Raw genomic sequence first — 24,235 nt, 5'->3', positions numbered from 1 at the left:
TGTAGGAATATCCATTCTAATAAAAAAATTGCTTAGAGCATTGACTATCAGTTACATGAAAGTGGATGCATGCCCTTATAAATAAGTCACCACCAAGTCCTAGTCATCAATGGAGTTTATTCCTTCCAACGAAAGAAGTGGTTTATGATCTGAAAAATAGAACTGGAAAACATTTAGTGAAGAGTAACCGAAAGTAGTAGCAAATGACAAGCGCATACATATGTGCAACACCGCATGAACTATAAATCACAGGTATATGAACATCATGGTTTCCACTTCCCAAAAAAAAATCAAACACAAATTCAACCTGATTAGTACATGTTCAGGTCTTTCATATTTCCTTGAATTTATCTTACCTATTTTGATGTACATTCAACATCTGAGATCTAATGGAACAAGATACATTACTGGATTGTGCTCGTCTCCAATGTAGTTATAGTGGAACAATCGGAAGCACTCATCTGATGGGAAATAAGCCAAGCTTGAAAGGAATGTGACCTATTTTACATATTGGGAATAGCTTAGCTGATCACAAGGCATATCTGATACTTGCAAGTGGCACTGCCTCACCGTAAAATGCTACAAATAGGCATAGGCCAATCTGCATTGGTTTACCAAAGAAAATCTAAAAATGCTTAGTTTTATTGCATTCAACATATTGTTTAAAACCCTTAAAATACTCCGTAGACAATTATTATGATCAACTACATTTATGAAGATCATTCTAAAATACACTTAAGAATTTTCTAGAACTAACGTATTGTATAAATTTGAGAGCAACATCTTAATGATGGGATTAACAAGAAGGCGTGTACTAAATCCAGCATCATCTTAACTTTAGTGATCTAAAAGGTCTTATATTAGTTTAGAGAGGGAGTAACATATAGATATTTAGCTAGTCTTAACTATTAGGTAGCTGTGTATAGAAAGCTCTCGACTACAACATTTTAGTACATCATAGTACAAAAGGTTCGGCGATGTGGAGCTTACAAAGTATTCCACCCTAGTTTATCCTACATTGCTACAGCCTACATCTATTTACTTGTAAGAGTCCTGAAAGAATTGTTGTTACATCACACAAATATGGCTATCAAAGAAAAACAGAAAGCAAGTTGCATTCTGTGCCAAGGCCAGGGAATATCACCTGTCGTAGGAGTACTTTCAGCAAGAACCGTGATGTGCTACTACTCCTATTTTCAGGAAACAAATAAGATAGATGCAGCACTAACAAGATGTGGGATACTAAGCAAAATCAAAACAATTGTGAGCGAGAAATATGAACTTAACTCTGATGTGTTGGTACAGTCGTTCGTGTAACCTTGTCGTTCTCCACCCCATCGGCCATGCTCTACTCCGATGGCTGACCCCACACCTATCCATCACAATAAGAAGACTATTCCATGTACAGAATGGCGTAACAAACACAACAAGACTATCAATTTCAGTTATAAATGAAGCAAAACTCTGACCATATTTACATAACAGAAAAAATATATTTTCCTAGACTACGTCTCAGCAATGAGCCAATGACAGTTTACCTCTTCTTCATCCTGGAACTATTATCCCATTCCCATCTCCATTAGAATTCCATGTTTGTACCTCTTCTTCATCCTGGAACTATCATCCCATTCCCATCTCCATTAGAAGTCCATGCTCGTACCTCTTCTTCATCCTGGAACTATTATCCCATTTCCATCTCAATTAGAAGTTGCTGGAAGAATATGTATCAACAAAATAGTGCATGCCATAACCAAGAAATCAAGATCGAGCACAAGTCTTATATTACTAACCAGACCAAGGAGAGAACCGTACAAAATTTGAGAGAATATGTATATGTACTATTAGTGCAGATCATAACTAAGAAATCAAGATCGACTTTTTTACTTGAGTTCTCTATTAGGAATCAGACCAAGAAGAGAACCGTACAAAATTTCCACACCTGTGTCAGCAGGCAGCGAGTCGCCTGGCTCAGAATTTATCTGTACAAGGACAATTAAAACCTCTAGTCAACATTTCCTACTTTCTAGAATACTGCATACAGTACATCGTGAAAAACTACTGCATACAACATACCTTTGCTGTTTGAGGTGAACTGGCATCAAGTTTATGGAAAAGTGTGGTATACAAGTATTCACCGGAAGACTTCCCACACCTACAACTGATTTGAGCATCGAATTTGATCCCAAAAAGATAATGTGTTGGGCATATGCAATCTCCGCATGTGATTGGGTTCACTACATGTCTCTGGGTCTCCTTGTTTTCTCTAAAACGGGAACAAGTTTTTGACATATGAAATTCAATGAGAATTGTGGCCACAATCTCAGAAGCAAAAGTTTTGCCAACCTGCAACTGGAATTGATTCACCAGGAATCAATTGTGTGCATAATCATATAGGACAGACAGAATGCAGTTGTTTTTAGGCCAATACTTTACACACAACATAAAAGAAACAAACAAGACGCTTACAATAACAACATACCTAAATTTGCACATTCTAGTGCAAATACTTGGTATCAATATTCAGCATGCATAAATTATACTCCCTTTTTTTGCGAAATCAAAAATTCTACTCCCTCTGTATAAAAATATAAGACGTTTTTGCACTTCAACTCCCTCCGTCCCAGAAAAATGTGCATCAGAATAACCCAAAATATTGCAAGAAAAGCATTAGGAGTATACACTATGATTGGCTAACATTCATTCTCATGCAGTTGCAACATAAGGAATGAACCTGTTAGAGAAGATATAAACTAAGGAACATTTTTCCCTTTCGACGGGATAAACCAAGGAACAAACTAATAGTACCAATATAGGAAATAAGTATTTGAAAACTCGACAAGTAAAAATAGCAATGGAAGACACTATTATGCTTTAGAAGTAATTGAGGCTATGCTTTTTTAATTCCAACAACCTATGTAACTTGTATATAGGGCACAATGTTAGTGAGAAGAGACGTAATTGGTTTAATATCATAGCAGACTTGAAGACCCTCATGTACTCCGATAAAATAGTTGCTAAACCCATGCATCACCCATACTAAAATTTGATTTTGACCCATCTGTAGCAACCACGGAGAAAAGAAAAAAATAAGCTAAACCCTTAGCATTGCAATACTCAGAGGTGTGAACTTTGTTAAAACAGGGGTTGCCTTAGCATGCAAGATACAAACTAAACATCAATAATGATGTATTATGCTTCTTTTTGAATCATATTGCTAGAACTATGCATGGAAAGGTACTACAAAAATGTATGTTAGTACACATACCTGAACATATGACACACCTCAACCTCCAGGGCAACGGCAACACACATACAAGAAATTGTTCATATTGTAAGCTCCCCATATTAAACATGTTGGAATTAACCTAGATGAAAAAAAATCCAATGATGAATATGCACATGAACCTAAAGGGCAATTGAGTAGTATAAAAGTTGTTGGCAAATGATACGTCTCCAATGTATCTATAATTTTTGTTGGTTCCATGCTATTATATTGTCAAACTTTGGATGTTTTGTATGCCTTTTATATCTTTTTGGGGACTAACTTATTAACTCAGTGCCAAGTGCCAGTTCCTGTTTTTTCGTGTTTTTGACCCTTTTCAGAGGAGAATATTAAACGGAGTCCAAACGGAATAAAACCTCCGAAAAGATTTTTTCCGGAACAGAAGATACGCGGGGAACTTGAGAACCAAGGCAAAGGACCCAGGGGGAGGTCACAAGCCCCCTAGGCGCGCCCCGCCTAGCAGGCTTGTGGGCCCCCTGTGGCTTCTCTAACCTACTTCTTCCGCCTATAAATCTCCAAAAAATCCAAAACCACGGGAGAGAGCCACGAAAATACTTTTCCGCCGCCGCAAGCTTGTGTCTCCGCAAGAGACCATCTGGGGCACGTTCTGGTGCCCTGTCGGAGGGGGGATTCGGACACGGAGGGCTTCTTCATCAACACCATTGCCTCTCCAATGATGCGTGAGTAGTTCACCATAGAACTTCGGGTCCATAGCTAGTAGCTAGATGGCTTCTTCTCTCTCTTGTATCTTCAATACAAAGTTCTCAAGATCTTCATGGAGATCTATCCGATGTAATCTTCTTTTGCGCTGTGTTTGTCGAGATCCGATGAATTGTGGATTTATGATCAGATTATCTATGAATCTTATTTGAGTTTCTTCTGATCTCTTATATGCATGATTTCATATCCTTGTAATTCTCTTCGAGTTGTGGGTTTTGTTTGGCCAACTTGATCTATGATTCTTGCAATGGGAGAAGTGCTTGGTTTTGGGTTCATACTGTGCGGTGACCTCACCCAGTGACAGAAGGGGTAGCGAGGCACGCATCGTGTTGTTGGCATCAAGGGTAAAAAGATGGGGTTTATATATATCGCATGAATTTATCCCTCTACATCATGTCATCTTGCTTAAGGCGTTACTCTGTTTGTCATGAACTCAATACACTAGATGCATGCTGGATAGCGGTTGTTGTGTGGAGTAATAGTAGTAGATGCAGAAAGTATCGGTCTACTTGTCTCGGACGTGATGCCTATATGTATGATCATTGCCTTAGATATCGTCATGACTTTGCGCGGTTCTATCAATTGCTCGACAGTAATTCGTTCACCCACCGTAATATTTGCTATCATGAGAGAAGCCTCTAGTGAACACTACGGCCCTCGGGTCTACTTCACATTATATTTTCAGCTCCACACTTTTACTTTGTTGCACTTTCCGCCTTTAGATCTCACCTTGCAATCAATCATGAAGGGATTGACAACCCCTTTGTAGCGTTGGGTGCAAGTTTGTTGTTTTTGCGCAGGTACTTTAGGAACTTGGCTTGATACTCCTACTGGATTGATACCTTGGTTCTCAAACTGAGGGAAATACTTACTGCTACTGTGCTTCATCACCCTTTGCTCTTCAAGGGAAGAACCAACGCAAGCTCAAGAGGTAGCAAGAAGAATTTCTCGCACCGTTACCGGGGAGCATCAAGTCAAGAATAGTCTTCCTCCAACGTGTCAATCTGTGGCGCCGGGGATTATTCTAAGTGAAGCTTATCCAAGTAACCGTCGCAAACTCATCTCTTGCATTTAATTTTTTACCTCTCGTTTTCCTCTCCCCCACTTCTGAAAAACAAAAATTTACAAAAATATTTGCCTTTTCCGTTTGCCTTTCCTTTGCTTGTGTGCTATGTGCCTTCAATATGCTTGCATCTTCGCTTGTTGAAAATCTATTGATGTGGATCCTCATCCACTTGCTAATCTCTTTAAGAGATCCAATTATGTTGAACCAATTGCTAGTGAGTTGAGTGCACTTGACTATCTTTATGAAGTTTTGCTTGAGATGCGTGAATCTGAAAATTGTGATGAAGAAATTTATGAAGTGATACACGAGGGCTCCTTGAATGAAAAGCATGATTGCAATGGTTTCACTATGAATTCTATTAATGTCAATCATGCTAAAAATATGCAAAACCCTAAGCTTGGGGATGCTAGTTTTGCTATGTCCACTACTTGTTGAATGATCATGATTGGGGTAATGATTTTTCTTATGATCTTGAAAATTTGTTTAAGCCTCATGTTGAATATGATGTTTGCAAAAATATTGAAAGTGAGTTTGGAGAAGTCATGACTTTAGTTGATGATAATCCCACTATTTTTGAAGAGCGTCAACTTTGCATGCATGTGGATCATGAAAAGAATATCCTATGTGATAGCTATATTGTTGAATTTGAATATGATCCCACATGTAATTGTTATGAGAGAGGAAAATACTGTGGTAGCAATTTTCATATCACTAAATTACCTCTCTATGTTGAGATTGATATTGTCTTTTTCTTCTTCCTTGCATATGGTAACTATTGGTTGTCTTGACAATCTGTTTTCCTATAAAATGCCTATGCATAGGAAGTATGTTAGACTTAGATGTGATTTTCACATGTTTCATGATGCTCTCTTCGTGTCCAATTGCTATCTTTTATGTGAGCATCATTGAATTATCAATGCCTAGCTAAGGGCGTTAAACAATAGCGCTTGTTGGGAGACCACCCAATGAATTTATCTTTGCTTTTTGATTTATGTTTTTTTGTGTACACACCATCATATTTCTGTTATGATTGTGTTTTTTGTGTTTCTTTTTGTGTTTGAGCCAAGTAAAACCTTTATGACTAGTTTTCGTGATGGTTGTTTGATCTTGCTGAAAAAGACAGAAACTTTGCGCTCACGATATTATTTTTCATTCCTATCCAGAAAGAGATTTTGAGTTGATTATTTTTTATGCTAGTTGATATAACAATTGACCCAATTTTCATAATTTTTCAGAATTTTTGAGATACCAGAAGTATACGAAGTATACAGATTGCTACAGACTGGTCTGTTTTTGACAGATTCTTTTTTTGTTGTGTTGATTGCTTATTTTGATGAAACTATAGATAGTATCGGGGGTACTAGCCATGGAAAAGTGAGAATACAGTAATATAACACCAATATAAATAGAAATCAAGTTTTCTACAGTACCAAAAGAGTTGGTGGTTTGTTTTCTTATGCTAATTATATCACGAGTTTTTGTTTATGTTTTGTGTTGTGAAGTTTTCAAGTTTTGGGTGATGTTCTCATGGACAATGGGATAAAGAGTTCAAAGAGCTCAAGCTTGGGGATGCCCAAGGAATCCCAAGCCAAATTCAAGGACACCAAAAAGCCTAAGCTTGGGGATGCCCCGGGATGGCATCCCCTCTTTCGTCTTCAATCCATCGGTAACATTACTTGGAGCTATATTTTTATTCACCACATGATATGTGTTTTGCTTGGAGCGTCGTGTATTATAGGAGTCTTTTATTTTTTTTGTGTCACAATCATCCTTGCTGCACACCTTTTGAGAGAGACATGCACTCAACGTGAATTTGCTAGAATACTCAATGAGCTTCGCTTATATCTTTTGAGTTAGGCAATTTAGCTCATTGTGCTTCACTTATATCTTCTGAGCTAAATAACATTGCTCTATGTGCTTCACTTAGATCTTTTAGAGCACGGCGGTGTCATATTTTGGAGAAATAAGAACTCTCGATCTTCACTTATATCTTTTTGAGAGTGATCTCTGTGAGTAACTTGGTAGTTGGCTTGTGCTATGAAAGTAGTCCTAAAGACGATAGGCGTCCAAAGAGGATACAATAAAACTTCCATATTCTTGTGCATTGATTAGAAAGAGAAGTATGATTCCTAGCAATTAGTTTTGAGACATGGATTTGGTAATGTTAAGAGACATGTTAGTAGGGTGTTGTTAATCTAGAAATACTTGTGTTGAAGTTAGTGATTCCCGTAACATGCACGTATGGTGAACCGCTATGTTAGGAAGTCGGAGCATAATTGATTTATTGATTGTCATCCTTTGTGTTGCGGTCGGGGTCGCGCGATGGTTAACACCTACCAACCCTTCCCCTAGGAGTATGCGTTTAGCACTTTGTTTCGATTACTAATAAAAACTTTCGCAATAAGTATGTGAGTTCTTCATGACTAATGTGTGTCCATGGTATAGATGCACTTTCACTTTCCACCATTGCTAGCCTCTCTAGTGCCGCACAGATTTCGCCAGTACACAAAACCACCATAGATCTTCCTCAAAACAGCCACCATACCTACCTACTATGGCATTTTCATAGCCATTCCGAGATATATTGCCATGCAACTCCCACCGTTCCATCTCATGACTTGTGTCGTCACTTACATATTGCCATTGCATGATCGTAAGATAGCTAGCGAGATGTTTCAATGTCATACGCTAAGCTAGATCGTTATACATCCCGGTACACTGCGGGAGGCATTTCCTATAGAGTCATCTTCGTTCTAAGCATTGAGCTTTGAGTAAAGTAAAGTGTGATGATCATCATTATTAGAGCATTGTCCCATGTGAGGAAATAAAAAAAAAGAGGCCAAAGTTGCCCACACACAAAGAGAGAGAGAGAGAGAGAGAGAGAGAGAGAGAGAGAGAGAGATGGAAAGAGGCCGAAGAGCCCAAACAAAAAAGAAAAGAGAGAGAGAGAGAGAAAAGGAGAGAAGGGACAATGCTACTATCTTTTTCCACACTTGTGCTTCATGATAGCACCATGATCTTCATGATTGAGAGTCTCCTGTTTTGTGACCACCATATACTAGTGGAAATATTCATTATGTAACTTGGCTTGTATATTCCAATGATGGGCTTCCTCAAAATTGCCCTAGGTCTTCGTGAGCAAGCAAGTTGGATGCACACCCACTAGTTCTCCTTTTGAGCTTTCACACACTTATAGCTCTAAGTGCATCCATTGCATGGTAATCCCTACTCTTTCACATTGATATATATTAATGGGCATCTCCATAGCCCTTTGATACGCCGAGTCAATGTGACCATCTCCTCCTTTTTGCCTCACAACCTCCACCACACTCTTTTTCACCTATAGTGCTATATCCATGGCTCACGCTCATGTATTTCGTGCGAGTTGAAAAGGGTTTGAGAAAGTAAGAGTGCGAAAACAATTACTTGGCCAATATCGGGGTTGTTCATGATTTAAATTCGTTGTGTGGGGATGATGGAGCATAGCCAGACTATATGATTTTGTAGGGATAACTTTCTTTGGCTTTGTTATTTAGAAAGTTCATGATTACCTTGCTAGTTTGCTTGAAGTATTATTGTTTTCATGTCAATAGCAAACTATTGTTTTGAGTCTTACGGATCTGAACATTCATGTCACATGAAAGAAGTTAATAAGGACAAATATGCTAGGTAGCATTCCACGTCAAAAATTCATTCTTTATCACTTCCCTACTCGAGGACGAGCAGGAGTTAAGCTTGGGGATGCTTGATACGTCTCCAACGTATCTATAATTTTTGTTGGTTCCATGCTATTATATTGTCAAGCTTGGGGATGCTTGAGGACTAACTTATTAACTCAGTGCCAAGTGCCAGTTCCTGTTTTTTCCGTGTTTTTGACCCTTTTCAGAGGAGAATATTAAACGGAGTCCAAACGGAATAAAACCTCCGAATAGATTTTTTCCGGAACAGAAGATACGCGGGGAACTTGAGAACCAAGGCAAAGGACCCCGGGGGAGGTCACTAGCCCCCTAGGCGCGGCCTGGGGGGCGCGCCTAGCAGGCTTGTGGGCCCCCTGTGGCTCAAGATCCAAAACCACGGGAGAGAGCCACGAAAATACTTTTTCGCCGCTGCAAGCTTCTGTCTCCGCAAGATCCCATCTAGGGCACGTTCTGGTGCCCTTCCGGAGGGGGGTTTCGGACACGGAGGGCTTCTTCATCAACACCATTGCCTCTCCGATGATGCATGAGTAGTTCATCATAGACCTTCGGGTCCATAGCTAGTAGCTAGATGGCTTCTTCTCTCTCTTGGATCTTATTTACAAAGTTCTCCATGATCTTCATGGAGATCTATTCGATGTAATCTTCTTTTGCGGTGTGTTTGTCGAGATCCGATGAATTGTGGATTTATGATCAGATTATCTATGAATCTTATTTGAGTTAATTCTAATCTCTTATATGCATGATTTCATATCCTTGTAATTCTCTTCGAGTTGTGGGTTTCGTTTGGCCAACTTGATCTACGATTCTTGCAATGGGAGAAGTGCTTGGTTTTGGGTTCATACCGTGCGGTGACCTCACCCAGTGACAGAAGGGGTAGCGAGGCACGCATCGTGTTGTTGCCATCAAGGGTAAAAAGATGGGGTTTATATCTATTGCATGAATCTATGCCTCTACATCATGTCATCTTGCTTAAGGCGTTACTCTGTTTGTCATGAACTCAATACACTAGATGCATGCTGGATAGCGGTCGATGTGTGGAGTAATAGTAGTAGATGCAGAAAGTATCGGTCTACTTGTCTCGGACGTGATGCCTATATGTATGATCATTGCCTTAGATATCGTCATGACTTTGCGTGGTTCTATCAATTGCTCGACAGTAATTCGTTCACCCACCGTAATATTTGCTATCATGAGAGAAGCCTCTAGTGAACACTATGGCCCCCGGGTCTACTTCACATTATATTTTGAGCTCCACACTTTTACTTTGTTGCACTTTCCGCCTTCAGATCTCACCTTGCAATCAATCGTGAAGGGATTGACAACCCCTTTGTAGCGTTGGGTGCAAGTTTGCTGTTTTTGCGCACGTACTTTAGGAACTTGGCTTGATACTCCTTCTGGATTGATACCTTGGTTCTCAAACTGAGGGAAATCCTTACTGCTACTGTGTTGCATCACCCTTTCCTCTTCAATGTTAAAAACCAACGCAAGCTCAAGAGGTAGCAGCAAACATGCCTATGTGAAAAAGTATGATAATAAAACTATCGTGCAGCAGTCTCTCCTCTCTAATTATCCACAATCAAACATAAGAGAAGTAGGACAATGAGACAGTAGAACAGGGAACCAAAAATGATATGCACGAATTGAACATATAAACCAAATTTGACACTATGAGCGATAATTATTTAGCAACAAATATGCAATCCTGTAGGTTCCTGGATTCAGAGAAGAATTAGTAAAAAGGAGGTGTTAAATCAACAAACTGAAGAATCACATGACGATGCTACGAGTTACTACACTATTGCAGGTTGCACGGTGAAAAGGGTCGCATTTTCAAAAACGAAACTTCTTTTTTCTTCTCAAAAACGCATCTGAATGAGCATCATCTTGTATTAGAGAGAAAAGGTCAAGATGATGCCAGATACAAACAAAGGCCAAAGGGTCATAAACAGACAACGAAAGCGAGTTTAAAGAGCCTAGAGCCCAATTTCAACAAAGAAAACTCAGAGAAAGCCACACAAAAGAACAACCTACATCGGATCCCTGATGGTGATGCATCAAAATGTTGTCACTTCTCTCAGCTTACCCATTGTCAACATTATGGCTTTAAAGAAAATGGTGTGGTTCCATTACAAGTCAAGACATGCATCATCCATCAGCTCCAACTTCCAATCTAAAGACAAACATCATAAAATCCTTCTTTCGAGTTAAGAACACACGGAACAATTTATACCATCCCTCAAGAATTTATCTGTATTCCATGTCAGAGTGACCAATCCAAACAACATCAAAATGGTGGCAATGAAATAAAAAAACTGGGTCCAGATTTGGCTCTAATCGTCTGACAGAGGTTTGCATTCTGCAAAGCTATACAACAGTCTACTTGATCACCTCGAAAAATATAACTTCAAGCTCGAGCTTGCAGTCCTTGAAACGTTCTAGCAAATGCTCCCAAGTACCTTCTCTCTGCATGGAGGAAGTTCACACCAACAAATCAGCAAATTAAGCATAAAATGGCAACAATAAAGAAGACAGAGCCTTGATCAACACCCAGGAGTCACAAGTCGCATACCTCGACGGTCTCAAAGCCATATATGACCCACTTGTCCTCGTCACGAGCAAAGCAGACGTAGCGGTCATCAGCATAGCAGATCAGCGTACCACGAGCCTGTCATCGAGCAGCACGGGGCTGGCGGAGAGGCGGAGGAAGAGCTCCTTCTTGGACGAGGGCGGGGCGGGGCTCGGTGGCTCACCGTTGGCGAGCGGCAGGAAGCCGTCGGGGGACAGGAAGCCCTCCCAGACATCGTCAAAGTCGGCCACGGCGCATAAGGCCGGGGAGACGGCGGTCGCGCGATAGGTGTCTCGCGGGGACGTGCGGGCCAGCGCCGCCGAGACAAGCTCCTCCGGTTCCCCCGACCGTCGGTCGGCCGCCCGCTGCTTGGTATGGCTAACAACAAAAGTTTGATGATACTGAATATGCCCTATAGCTACTTGTACCCTGATCTCTCGTGGCTACTGAATCAACAAAAGTTATGGAGCAGATGAATCACGACCGCAGGGGGTCAAGGCAGGGGAGCATCTTCTCCTGAGATGGACTCGAAGTGGACATGGCCGATCTTGTCCGGCGCGGGGAAACAACAGGCGATGGTGATAGCTCCTCCGCATGGATGCGTCCGACGACGGCCAGATGGAGACGACCTCCATCCTCCCCCGCGAGCACGGCCGGCAGCGTCCAGATGGAGGCGGCCTCCCTCCCCCCGTGCGAGCATGGCCGTCGGCGGCCTCCATCCCCCCGCGCGAGCACGACCGGCGGCGGCCTCCCTCCCCCCGCGCAAGCATGGCCGCCGGCGGCTTCCCTCCCCCCGAGCGAGCATGACCGGCGGCGGATCATGAAACTGGTTCCCTACCTGGCCGGGTGGGAAGAAGAGAGGGGAGATCATGGGCATCACGAGATGGAGGGGATCGGGATCGTGATCTGTGGGATGCATCTCTTTCGCCTTTCTTTTCTATTTTCTAGTAATATTTAACGAGGAAACGAGAAGGGGGAGCGGGAGGGGAATCGAAAGAGGTGGTGCGGCAACGGGATCGCTAGAATTAGAGGTGGTCGAACCATCACGACGGACGGCATATCCTCCTTTAATAGTAGAGATATATTTTGAGAAGTGGTCATGGTTGGCTACTGTAAGCTATTCTAATATCTCAGCATTAGCATTATATCAGAACTAATTGACAAGTAAAGTATCCATAATTAAATGATTACCATTGAATCATCCACAGCTCGCTAGTCTAACCCACGTAAATCAATCACTTTTAGGGCGGGAGCTGAAAACATAACAAGCAAATGTACAATGAGAGATCGAGTGGTTTTCCTCTATACAAGTATATACTCTATACTGCTATGTACATTACTAATTGAAGGATACGTAGGTTTCACTGGAATTGTTAAATTGATGGCCAAACATGTGTTGGTTCGCAGCTTGAGAGATATCTCATCTGAGCGGCCCCTCCCAAACACACTCTTGCTGAGCCTATCCTGCAGAGAATGCCGCAGAGCAGCTGCACATGAAAAATAATCAGCACCAGGTCGAACCGAAGTTGGTGATCATGCGAAACAAGGCTGTGAGATCCTACTGACTTGCGGACACCTGCTGCGACTTGCTATCAATCTGCAGCACGATAGACTTGGTGTTGAGGCCCCGTTCCCTCTGCAGGTCCACCATGATCGGCGCCCTGGTCGCCCCGTTCTCCCCCGTCGGCTGCAGCACACAACGCCACCCAATCCAATCCAATCCAATCTGATTAACAAACAACGCCAAGGGAGATACATGGAAGGAGAGCTGAGGTGCTAGACAAAAATCTCACCAGCACGGGATGGCCGATGAGGCTGTTCAGCACGGCCGACTTCCGGAACCCTGCACAAACAGATCGGAACGGATCAGATCGGGGCACGAGGCGGCGGTTCTGAGCCGCGGGGGGCTTCGCCCGAAACTTACGACGTTGCCGAGGACGACGACGTTGAGGAAGGTGGAGGGGGGCCTGGGCGCGGAGTCGTCGGAGGGGCCGTCGTCGGCGAGGAGCGAAGCCGTCTGGTGTATCGACTCGGAGAGCTGTGGCAGCTCCTCCATGGCCTCCATGGTGGGTCTCTACCGCGCCGACACGGGGCGGATCCCGCGTGATCAGGCGCGGCCGATGGATCGAGGGGAGCGGCGGCGGCGGAGACCTGGCCCTCGTCGACCTGACGCGGGTTTGAAATCTGGTCCGCCGATACGGGAGAGGCGAGACGTGGGCGAGGCAGAGAGATAGGGGGGAGAAGAGAGGGACGGGTTTTTTTCTGTATTTAATCGACCGGTTTATGGAGGGATGGAAAAAATCGATGGAACTGCTAGTGGTGGTAGTGTTAGCGAGGGGATCTGTCGTGGTTGAACCATCACGACGGCAGATCCCCCTTTAATAGTAGAGATTACTCCACACATCGACTGACTCCTGCATGCATCTAGAGTATTAAGTTCATGAATAATAGAGTAACGCATTAAGTAAGATGACATGATGTAGAGGGATAAACTCAAGAAATATGATGAAAACCCCATCTTTTTATCCTCGATGGCAACAATGCAATACGTGCCTTGCTACCCCTACTTTGTCACTGGGTAAGGACACCGCAATATTGAACCCAAAACTAAGTACTTCTCCCATTGCAAGAATTACCAATCTAGTTGGACAAACCAAACTAATACTTCGAAGAGACTTGCAAAGATATGAAGTCATGCATATAAGAATTCAGAAAAGACTCAAATAATATTCATAGATAATCTGAACATAGACCCACAATTCATCGGATCTCGACAAACACACCGCAAAAGAGTATTACATCGGATAGATCTCCATGAAGATCATGAAGAACATGGTATTGAAGAACAAAGAGGGAGAAGAAGCCATCTAGCTAGTAGCTATGGATCCGTAGGTCTGTGATGAACTACTCATGCATCATCGGATGGGCAATGGAGTTGATGTAGATGTCCTCCGTGATCAATTCCCTCTCTGACAGATTATCGAAAAAGGCTCCCAGATTGGATCTCACGGGAACAAAGGCTCTCGCGACGGAAAAGTATTTTTGTGGCTCTCTACGGTAGTAGGGGAATATTTGGGAATCTATAGGCCAAGGATTAGGGTTAGGAGACCTGTAGGGGGCCCACAAGCGAGGGGGCGCCCCCCTCCCTAGGGCGTGCCCTGCAGGCTTGTCGCCTCCCGGCAGGTGTCCTGTCCCCTACTCCAAGTCTGGCAGGTTTATTCTGGTCCAAGAAAAACCATTCTGGAATTTTATTTCGTTTTGACTACGTTAAATATTCCTTATCTCCAATACTAAAAAACGTGGAAAAAATAGAAACTCGCACTAGGCTCTCGATTAATAGGTTAGTCTCAAAAATAATATAAAATAACATATTAATGCATATAAAACATCCAAAATAGATAATATAATAGCATAGAACAATCAAAAATTATAGATACGTTGGAGACGTATCAGCTACTACCGAACACGCGAAAGCGATGGAAATTTTTCATGTTCGCTATGCTAGGGGCATGTGATCGACGAACGGACAGCGTATCCTGGTCCGTCTCGTTTTTCTGATCAACTTTCGTGTACAAAATATTTTCATCCGAGTTATAGATTATTTTATATGATTTTCAAAGATTTATTAATATCGTGAAAAATCTTTTATATTAAATTTGAATTATCCAAAACAGTAAAATGCTAGGGGTACCCAGAATTTTACCCAGTCCGCACAAAGAGTGGTTCACTGGTGGGTCATGTTAACGTGAGCCAACACCTAGTCAACAGAGGCTGACTGGTGGGCCTACTTGTGAGTCAGCACGCTGACTGGGCCGGGCTTATCCATTGGAACAGTGGAGAGGCCCCACTAGTAAGTCTCCGTACTAATTAGGGGGGTTTATTTTAAATCCAGGGCTAATTAGTAGTAGTGGGGTCCAATAGTTAGTGGTTGTTAGCCTAAGCTAATACTCCCTCCGTTCCTAAATATAAGTCTTTTAAGATATTTCACTAGGAGTCTACATACGGAGCAAAATGAGTGAATCTACACTCTAAAGTATGTCTATATACATCTGTATGTAGTCCACTAATGAAACCTCTTTAAAGACTTATATTTAGGAACAGAGGGAGTAGTTAATTAGTCCTAAGCTAATCACCTAGCAGCTAGGGCCCATCTGTCTGTTAGACACGACCGGCCTTAACAGAGCCCGCACCGGCGACGGCCTACACGGGGGTCGGGCGGGTCGTCGGTGACCGATTCCGGCAACCAAATGGACGACCGCGTGCATGAATGGAACCAGCTCAATGAGCGCATGTATTTAGGCTACGCGCGCTAGCTAAGGTGGTCGACATCCACGGCGGTGATGATGCCCGAGCGGCAACAGCAGCAACACAGATCGAACCGGGTGCTACGAGGGTCGAGCAGGAGCTCTAAAGGGTCAGGGAGGTAGGGGATCTCAAAACGGTGTAAACAAGGTGCTCAGGGGGATCAAGGGGCCCGGGGGCGAGTAGGACCGAAACAATGGCGACGGCAACCGAGGAAGAAGAACCAGTCGATGGCGCCGCTAGCGAACAACTTCGGCGCGATCCAGCGCAACATGGGGTCGAGGAGGATGTCACGGATCTTCTGGGCTCGACGGAGAGGAGTGAGGCGGGCGGTGGCCGTGAGCTCACCTTGGCTTGGCCATGGCGGCACTCAGACGGACGCGGGGAAGGGGGAGCAAGCAAGGAGAGGGGGATGGGGCGCGCCTAGGGTTAGGGTTCGGCGAGGGGGAAAGGTTGCCGGTGTTATAAAAGGGATGGGGAGGCGTCGGGTGGTGGATGGGCGCCAGTGGCGAAGGCAGGAATAAATTTGAGGTGTGGCGGATTGACAAAAAAGAAAACAAAGTAAATTGCATCGGTCCATTAAATTACTATTATTTTGTGTTCAATAAGTACAATATAATTTGACAATGTAACAGTTAGAAAGTAGACACTCAAAATACCTTACTAAATGAATATTATATGGATAATTGATCAGAAATTTATGCAATGCGAAAAAGAAAGAATGAGGAAACTTTGAAATCTTCGCAAAAAAGAAAGAATGAGGAAACTTTGAAAAAAAAAAGGAAATTGAGTTCGAGCTGCTAGTGGCTCACACTTTGGCGAAAATTCGACGTATTTAAATCTGTAACGAAATCAGTGCAGCCAGAGGAAACAAATAAATTACCCAATTGACCATGTCCAGCAGGAATTCAACTCTTTTTCTTTAAGAAAATCAGGCATGAGGCCCACCAATCCAGCACTCACCACGCCCGTCACGGTAATCACGCACAATCACCTACCAGGCCAGCTTCTTTTCCCGTCCGATTATTTCCGTTTCTTCAACTGCACCCATGTCCAACGACAGCGGAACAACTCAAATATAAAACTTTCAACTGTATACTGCAAATACCCAGTATTTGAGCAAAACTTTAGGTATGGCAGCTGCCAAACCTTGCCAAATACCTGGATTCGCCCCTGATGGGCGCCACGACGACGGCTTTGGCCGTGGCAGCCATCAACGACCTCCATGCCTCCATTGTGAGCATAGGAGGGGGAAGGGGGCGAAGTGGGCCAGTGAAGGGGCAAGGCCGAGGTGGGAGAGGGGAGGGGATGGGCCAAGGCCCACGGGGAAAGGGGGAACATGGGCCCTCCCCCCCCCCTTATTATGATTTTTTTAAATAAAACTTTGTGTTTTTATTAAAATCTATCGCTTTGCCATATTAACTCTTTTGTTATATGTAAATATTTGGGGAACTTATCCACTATTACAAAAGCGATAATAGACAGTTCCATAAAAAATTAATTGGGGGCAAATAAATTGTTTGGAATTTTTATAATTCAAAAGGTAATTATTTAATTGTTTTGGCACCAAAATATTTTAGAGGCACCAAAATACTTTATAAAATGTTAGTTATGATTTTATAAATACGAGAGGAGTATTTGTAATCCAAACATGATTTGTGTTTTCAGGTTTGCAAAACTATTTAATCCACTTTTTAAATGCATTTTGAAAATCATTAGGGAATTCAAATGACTTATGACTCCAATGTGATCAAGCATGGTTTAGCAAAATGGATTAGCTTAATTCTGATGGTTACTGCAGCTTAATTACACGGGTTATTGTAGCTTAATCCACGGATGTCACATTATTACCCTTGGGTGCTTGGTACCTAGAGATTGTTCTTCATGGATGCTTTGGCGTTCTAGAAGCTTGATGGTGCCTCGGAGCTCAATCATTGTGGTGTAAAGCTCCGGGCAAGCGTCGGGATCTCCAATTAGGTTGTGGAAGATTGCCCCGGGCATTTGAGGTTACCTCGGAGCCATATTCCATTGTGGTGAAGCTATGTGGTGTTGTTGGGAGCCTCCAATTAAGTTGTGGAGATTTCCCCAACCTTGTTTGTATGGGTTTGGTGACCGCCCTCAAGGGTCCCTTAGTGGAATCACGGCTATCTTGCATTGTGTGAGGGCGTGAGGAGATTACGGTGACCTTAGTGGCTTCTTGGGGAGCATTGTACCTCCACACCGCTCCAAATGGAGATTAGCATTCGCAAGGGTGTGAACTTTGGGATACATCATCATCTATGCGTGCCTCGGTGATCTCTTCCCGAGCCCTTTACTTATGCACTTTACTTTGTGATAGCCTTATTGTTTCTTGTAATATATCCTGCTATCACTTAGTTATTTATCTTGCTTAGCATAAGTTGTTGGTGCACATAGGTGAGCCTAGTTGTTTTAGGTTTTGTGCTTGACAAATTAAACGTTAGTTTTATTCTGCATTTGTTCAAGCGTAAACCATAACTATTTTACAGCGCCTATTCAAACCCCCCCCCTCTAGATGACATCCACGTCCTTTCACCAGGAAATGCGACCTAGGTCATCAGTGCGTTTCGGTTGCCCATCTCGGTTTCTAATGATTTAACTCGTATGATGCGACCGCATTGGTGAGGCCTAGAGAAGGGGAAGAAGAAGATGTCTTGGTTAAGTTGGGACAAGATGAAATTACCAAAATCAACAGGAGGCTTGGGTTCCGAGACATGCAGTCTTTTAACCGAGCCCTCCTTGCAAAACAAGCATGGCATCTCATTGATACCCATGACAGTTTATGTGCTCGTTTTTTGAAGGTGAGATACTACCCTAATGGTAGTTTGTTGGACATTGTTTTTGCTGGAAATTCTTCTGAAGTTTGGCCAGGTGTGGTATATGGTCTAGAGCTTCTATAGAAAGGGGGTTATCTAGAGGGTTGGGGACGGGACGGACATTAGGACTTGGTAGGATCCTTGGATCCCTCGAGGGCCATCTTTATGCCCCATTACCCCTAAGGGAAATTTTCGTTTGAACCGAGTTCCAGATTTTTTGGACAGTAATAGTGCATGGAGCTTGAATCTCCCATATTGCTATTTTTGGCTGATGGGTGCAAATCTTGAATATACGACCCTCCCGCCAACATCGTCGGTATTTCAATGCATGTCGGCCAGAACGTAGTGGGGTGTCCTTTGTTAAGAGCATACATATCATCTAGCTATGAGTAATCATGAGGGTGAGTATCCAATGTGGAAGTTAATTTGGAAGTGCAACGTCCCATAAAAAATCACGTGGAAGGCGACAATCGGCACCCTAGCAACGACGCAAGGGAAGGTGGTGCGTCATGTGTCATCATGGACAATGCGCTGACGTGTCCAATTTGTGTTATGGAAGATGAAGGGTTTTTCAATGCCTTGGTTACATGTGTTAGGACCGAGAGTATATCGACCATAGGAGGTGAACGGGAGATTCAAAATTTCTTTCAAACTTCAAATCAAAACCAAACACAACAGCGGAAAAGGCCAAGTAAATAGATTACTGAAGATAAATCCCAGGGTAAAATTGAAAGGTAATACATGTTGAGATCTAAATAAAACTTTCGATGAAACAAATGATGATATTCGTAGTATAGTGAGACAAAGCTTCCGTAATGACAATAAAAGCACCAAATGATATCATTATAAACAACATGCGGAGACAATCTCAGAATGAGAACATAACAACATATGTTAACACAATGGAAAATACGGAATGAGAGAAATCACACGTAGCAGAAATGATTATGAACGGATAAACTAACAGATACATGATCATGGATAACACTCGAAGCACACAACATTGAAGGAACTGCAGCAGTAATAGAATGAAACAATGGTGCTTGATGGTGAAGAAGATTTGGTAGGCCATTTCACTTTTCTGCAAAAGAGCTACGTCTGGTTGGAGGGGCTTGTGATTGAACATAGGCGCAAACCTCTCTCCATCCTATTCTCTTCCAATCGAAAGTTGATCAGACTTTCGTTGAATTCACTTGTCGTAGATACTTGTCAGTGATCTCCAACCTTCCACAAACTTCTCCGCGAACCACAATTACTCTTGGTTGTTGAAGACTTTACTTGGGGAAGACAATTACTCTTCGACACTCAAGGCAACACCTATCTGTATAGAGAGTGTGCAACTCTCAAGAGTAAGAGATACAAAAACTCTAACTCAGATCTACTATGGTGTTCAATCACCATCTAAGTTTCGGCTCTTGATTTTCTTTGGGTGGATTTTAAACTCAAAACTCTCGAGAGGGGTGCTCAATCAATCTTCCCAGAATTCTCAAGCGAAGCAGCCAACGGACAATTTGGTGCGGGGTGACTGAAATGACCATTTAGGACACGAAGCCCAACCAATGTCCAACCGACACGTTTACAACGGTCATATTTTTGAACACAACAAAAACTTTCCTTGCGAAGTAAGTAAAGATAAATCCTCGGTCGGGAAGATATCTCTTGCAGCAAAGAAAAACCATGTCTCTTGCTGGCAAGTAACCATTCAAAGCACAAAGAGATTCTCTCAGTCTTTCATAGGTTTCGGCTAAGCATCACAACAAACCTAAGCTTCGAGAATCTATACCCCTCTTAATAGTATGGTGGTCCTACGACTCAAATAATAGAAAGAAGAAGAACGAAACAAATACTACATCTTTGCTTCGTCGCCACACTCCTCAACTCCAGTCATTCTTCTTCGGACACATCAAATGATAATTGCTTTGCGTCATCCACCTTGGCCGCCCTCATCGACGGGCGTGGACTGAATTTCTTCAGAGTTACTTTAATTCCATATGTGTTTGCAGAAGATATTCTATGAACATGCCAATGCAAGTGTCATGGATTATAGAAAAATAGAGCAAGACCAAAGTTGCTCTTCGCTGGCCTGCACCACCAGCGAACATGTTCGCACTTTCGTTGATGGGGAGTACGCGAAAGATGATGGACCGACGGATGTTGGAATGATTTTGAGAAGATGCGATGGCTTTGTAATTTTTGCTGCATATACATGTAATAATGATGGATACGGCACCGGTAGTGCAGCATTGTGAAAGGCACATTATGGTGCAATCACACTTAAAAATGGTTCTTTCTATCCTTTCTAATAATAGCTTGGATCTCTATGCTTATGAACAACTAATTTTGAAGATTAAGTTTTTAATGGCCGGTAGGGTTTTTATTTCTAAAAGAATCATAGGATCAAAATAGGGTTGCAAATTGCTTAGCCAAGTATATGTGAATTGAATGCATCACGGTTGTGTGGTTGCGTCAAGTTCTCTCGTGCATAGAGGAAAATCTTGCATCTACATTGTAACCCTGTTACTATGGAACAAAACTCATATTGAACCGAAAGTATGCTTCATTTGAGCTCAGATGAACAGTAAATTCAAAAGAAAAAAGTTAAGTAAAATAATTTCGTATTTTTTTTTGTTTAATGAATGTGTTAAGCGCCTGCAAAATTTCACTTTAAAATGACATTTGTGAAAGTCGCAGCAAAAAATACAAAATCGATGCTTCGAAATGTTTTGAAGCATCGACTTTTTTTGCTGCGAGTTCGACATATGTGTTTTCATAATGAAATTTTGTAAGCACTTAAATTTTTTGTCAATGTCTCACAAAAAAAAATACTGCTCAGGCAGGCTCATTTGAGTTCAGGCTCAAAATAACCCACAAATAAAATGACACAACAGCTTTGAGGTTATTTCAGGCACGAATCATGACGCGACAATCAATGGCTGAACCAGGGAACCTCTCGTCTCAGCTCCGTGGCGGGTAAACTAACGGTTGGCGCCGGACCCGACTCCCCACGCACACTTCTTGGTTCCTAGTTCCAGCCCAGCCCACTCCGGAGCTGGAGCAGAGAGATTGATTGGACGCGAACCACGCGTCCCAAACTGCCAGCCCCTCTCTTCCCGTGCCGCACCACGCCACCCAACGACCTCGATCAAAGCCACCACCCCTCGCCGCCGCCACCATGGGGAGGCGATCCGGAGGCAGGAAGCTGCCCTTCTTCTCCGCCGCCTCCACCTCGTCCTCCACCAAGCGCACCCGCTCCGCGCGCCGCCTCCCTTCCCTGCCCAAGCCCAGCTCGCCGCCTCCCCCCTCCCCGACCACTCCGCCCCCGGCGCCGCAGGCCACCCCGTCTCCGCCTGCCCCCTCTCCCGGGGGCGGTGGCGCCGCCCCGGCCGCCGTGTCCGGCAAGGTCGGCAAGAAGAAGGCCGGCGCCCGCTTGTGGATGCGGCTGGACCGGTGGGGCTCCTCTGAGATCCTGGAGCTCGACAAGGCCTCCATCATCCGCCGCGCGGGCGTGCCCCCGCGCGACCTCCGCATCCTCGGCCCCGTCTTCTCCCACTCCTCCAGCATCCTCGGTGAGCGCTCCCCAAATTAGTACCGAGTACCGACCGCCATCAGGCAGGGGACGCGGATTTTGCTCTTACATAAACCAGGCAGACCCAAGCGTTGCATACTGATTTAGGATGATTGATTGTGCAGCTAGAGAGAAGGCGATGGTGATCAACCTAGAATTCATCAGGGCGATCGTTACTGCAGAGGAGGTCCTCCTATTGGACCCTCTGATGCAGGAGGTGCTCCCTTTCGTCGACCAATTGAGGCAGCATCTCCCTCTGAGGAGCCTGGTTGGTGGGAATGGTGAGCACGGCGGTGATGGCAATGGGGGAAAGCAGGATGGTTCCCCCGGGGATCAAGTGCCCTGTCTTAATGAGGCAACCGGGGCAGAGCATGAGTTGCCATTCGAGTTCCAGGTGCTGGAGGTCGGGCTTGAGGCCGTGTGCTCGACGTTGGACTCGAGCGTGGCCCATCTTGAGAGGCATGCTATTCCTGTACTCGACGAGCTCACCAAGAATGTCAGCACTAAGAACTTGGAGCGTGTGCGAAGCCTCAAGAGTAACCTGACCCGTTTGCTTGCCCGCGTTCAGAAGGTATCATTCACTAGAGAACCTCTGCCGCCTCTCACCTTTATCACTTAGTTGAGTGGCCAATAGAAGTATGTTCTTACATAGCCCTGTTCACGTGGATGAATAACTATTTGAGAACTGTCCTAGTGCAAGTTCTCAAAGAACCAAATGCTACAATTTATCTGCTTTAGAATACTAAATGATGAACATTTTAAGTTCTACTAACTCTGATTATATTTGTTATATTAGAAAGATATTTAGAACAAGGGGGTTCATAGTTTTTTTTGTTTTTTTTTTGCTTTAGATTACTATAAATGATGAACATTTAAGTTCTAATTCTGATTGAATGGTTATATTAGGAAGATATTTTTCGTTTTCTCCGATTCTCCATTAAGCTTCTCAATCTTATTACTTACAGTGTGTTGCTTCTGGGAACTTCTATTGTAGTTTTGAGACCTTGATGATAACCCACATGCTGCTCTTCTTAGGTCAGAGATGAGATAGAACATCTTCTAGATGATAATGAAGACATGGCACATCTTTATCTTACAAGGAAGCAAGCACAGAATCAGCAGGTTGAAGCTATAATGACGTCTGCTGCTTCCAATAGCATTGTTCCTGTAGGAGCAAGTCTGCCAAGGCTGAACTCCAGTTTTCGACGTAGTGTGAGCATTGCTACCAGTATATATTTGGATAACGATGTGGAAGACCTAGAGATGTTGCTTGAGGCCTACTTCATGCAGCTGGATGGAATTCGCAACAGAATTTTATCGGTTAGTCCTTCCGACATAAGACTTGTTACTGTTCTGTTGAGCTATTTAATACCGTGGCTTGTCTTAATCCTTGATATTGTGCTTATTTGGTGCTGAGTGTTCATTTGGAATTTAGTTGTTCCATTTCTGAGAGTTTAATTGCACAGATTAATTGTCTTTCGTTCTGCAAACACGGAGCTCAGGAGCATGTTGTCATATGCTGAATTATCAGGAGCATATTTTGTCATATTTTGGTTGAGTTATTTTGGATCTTATTTCATACTCAGCTTGATGTGGGCATTGATTTCTCCTTTGAAAGTTTAACAGGTCCGAGAGTATATTGATGACACAGAAGACTACGTCAACATTCAACTCGACAACCAGCGAAATGAACTGATCCAGCTTCAGCTTACGCTGACCATCGCATCGTTTGGCATAGCTATCAATACCTTCATAGTTGGGGCATTTGCGATGAACATTCCATGCCATCTTTACGACATCGCAGATGGCAGCTTCTTTTGGCCATTTGTGGGAGGTACCTCGTCGGGCTGCTTTGTGATCTCCGTCATTTTGTTAGGGTACGCCTGGTGGAAGAAGTTGCTCGGTCCCTGAACTTGCAGTGAAGACAAAGTCATTAGATGGTGAGAGAGCTCATCATTCTGAAGGTGCCAAACACTTAGCTTTTATGGCCTCCGGTAAGGAGCAAGGGCTTGAAGGACAGAGGAGCACCGTGGGGTGGGTTAGGGAGAAACTCTTGGGTATTTATGTTCTGGAGTAGCATAGTCAAGAGAGTGAGCAATATGCTGTGTTTTTTTCATTTCCATAAAGCATACAATTGTGTCGTACTGAAGATGGATGTTGTGTATATGGTTCATCGATCTGCTTTCTCGTAGACTGGCACC

General features: G+C 43.3%; 1 protein-coding gene across 1 annotated transcript; it reads left to right on the top strand.

The window, feature by feature from the left end:
- The first annotated feature begins 21,522 nt into the window (after nt 1-21,522).
- On the top strand, nt 21,523-24,225 carry LOC123437786 (putative magnesium transporter MRS2-G). The gene is made up of 4 exons (XM_045115733.1): nt 21,523-22,035; nt 22,160-22,605; nt 23,070-23,354; nt 23,661-24,225. The coding sequence occupies exons 1-4, from the start codon at nt 21,642-21,644 to the stop codon at nt 23,943-23,945; spliced, it is 1,410 nt and encodes a 469-aa protein (XP_044971668.1). The 5' UTR covers nt 21,523-21,641; the 3' UTR covers nt 23,946-24,225.
- The last annotated feature ends 10 nt before the right edge of the window (nt 24,226-24,235 follow it).

This window comes from Hordeum vulgare, chromosome 1H, assembly GCF_904849725.1.
Source record: "Hordeum vulgare subsp. vulgare chromosome 1H, MorexV3_pseudomolecules_assembly, whole genome shotgun sequence".
Taxonomy (NCBI): Eukaryota; Viridiplantae; Streptophyta; class Magnoliopsida; order Poales; family Poaceae; genus Hordeum; species Hordeum vulgare.
Note: the sequence above shows the minus strand (reverse complement) of the source record. Positions and strands in the feature narration are given on the sequence as shown.